Source organism: Meles meles, chromosome 3 (genome assembly GCF_922984935.1).
Source record: "Meles meles chromosome 3, mMelMel3.1 paternal haplotype, whole genome shotgun sequence".
NCBI classification, from domain to species: domain Eukaryota; kingdom Metazoa; phylum Chordata; class Mammalia; order Carnivora; family Mustelidae; genus Meles; species Meles meles.
The window spans coordinates 2,279,384-2,281,117 of record NC_060068.1 but is presented as its reverse complement, the minus strand read 5'-3'; the positions used below and the strand labels follow the sequence as shown (position 1 = coordinate 2,281,117).

Here is a 1,734-nt window from a genome sequence, read left to right as displayed (position 1 = left end):
TCTAAGGATGTTCTTCCAGTAAGTTGATATTTTTGAGATTCATGAATGAGGTGGGTCTTCCTTAGGACCAAAATGTAAAGACTAATTTCTCAAGGCAACCTATAGCCCCAGGAAACACTGAATAAAGAGGGAAATTACATGGTTAGATGTGACTGATTTGTCTTGATTTTGTCCATGGCTGCATGAGAATGTTTTAAACAAGTCAACTATTTATCTTCTGTGCCCAACTTCCCCCCTCATACCCATGTCTTTTTAGTGTAACCTACAGAGCTATGGAGTGGGGCAATTATTCCATGTATGCTGACTTTGTTCTCCTGGGCTTATTCAGCAACACCCGCTTTCCCTGGCTTCTCTTTGCCCTCATCCTTTTGGTCTTTGTCATCTCCATAGCCAGCAACACCATCATGATCATTCTCATCCAGATGGACTCCCGCCTTCACACCCCCATGTACTACTTGCTCAGCCAGCTCTCCCTCATGGATATCTTGTACATTTCTACCATTGTGCCAAAGATGCTGGTTGACCAGATGATGGGCCAGAGGGCCATATCCTTTGCAGGATGCACTGCCCAGCACTTCCTTTACTTGACCTTGGCAGGGGCTGAGTTTTTCCTCCTAGGACTAATGTCTTATGACCGTTATGTAGCCATCTGCAGCCCCTTGCGCTATCCTGTCCTCATGAGCCGAAAGGTCTGCTTGTTGATTGTGGTGGCAGCCTGGCTGGGAGGGTCCATAGATGGCTTCCTGCTCACTCCAGTGACAATGCAGTTCCCTTTCTGTGCCTCTCGAGAAATCAACCACTTCTTCTGTGAGGTCCCTGCCCTTCTGAAGCTCTCCTGTACTGACACATCAACCTATGAGACAGCCATGTATGTCTGCTGCATCATGATGCTCCTCATCCCTTTCTCTGTCATCTCAGCCTCTTATACAAGGATTCTCATCACTGTTTATAGGATGAGTGAAGCAGAGGGAAGGCGAAAGGCAGTGGCCACTTGCTCTTCACACATGGTGGTGGTCAGCCTCTTCTATGGTGCCGCCATGTACACCTATGTGCTGCCTCATTCTTACCATACCCCTGAGAAGGACAAAGCTGTGTCTGCCTTCTATACCATCCTCACTCCCTTGCTCAACCCACTCATCTATAGCCTCAGGAACAAAGATGTTACAGGAGCTCTGAAGAAAGCTCTGGGCAGGTGTTTGTCCTCAGGAAGTGTATCCACCTTTTAAAGAAATTGCATTTGCTTCTTGAGATTTGAAGAAAAGAATACAAAACTTTATCATTACCTTTGGATTTGCTTATTGGAAACATAACAAGTTATTTACATGCCAGGAAGCAAAGGTGGGGTATTCTTGGGATTTGGAAAGCAGACTGTGGGATTTTGAGAACTTGCTCATTTTTTGAGAAGTATAAGGGTTCTAAACAGTGGATGGGTTGAGGTGGAGTGGGAATAAAGTTGGGTTTTCACTAGTAACCTATCTGCTTTCCACAAAGCATGCATGCCTTTGGAAACATGCAGTTGTCCTTTTCTTGCAAAGGTCAGTTGTGGCAAAGTAAATGCTTATCTTCAGCTATTCCTCTGACTTTTCAGTTATTCTTCTGATTTTTCCACAACAGTTCCTCTTTGAGACACTTAACAAATTGACCACTTCAAAGAAATCAACTGTCCAATTATTGTCTTGATTGTACTTCAAATGTTATTTTAATCTCTACCAATGATGTTTTTACTGTTCCATA

At 44.1% G+C, this 1,734-nt stretch overlaps 1 protein-coding gene across 1 annotated transcript; it reads left to right on the top strand.

The window, feature by feature from the left end:
* Positions 1–272: 272 nt before the first annotated feature.
* LOC123938867 (olfactory receptor 2T27) lies at positions 273–1,226 on the top strand. Its single transcript, XM_046000627.1, has one exon. The coding sequence runs from the start codon at positions 273–275 to the stop codon at positions 1,224–1,226; it is 954 nt and encodes a 317-aa protein (XP_045856583.1).
* Positions 1,227–1,734: the final 508 nt, after the last annotated feature.

Coding starts and splice junctions, on each gene's coding strand:
- LOC123938867 (XM_046000627.1), top strand. CDS start 273: ATGGAGTGGGGCAATTATTCCATGTATGCTGACTTTGTTCTCCTGGGC.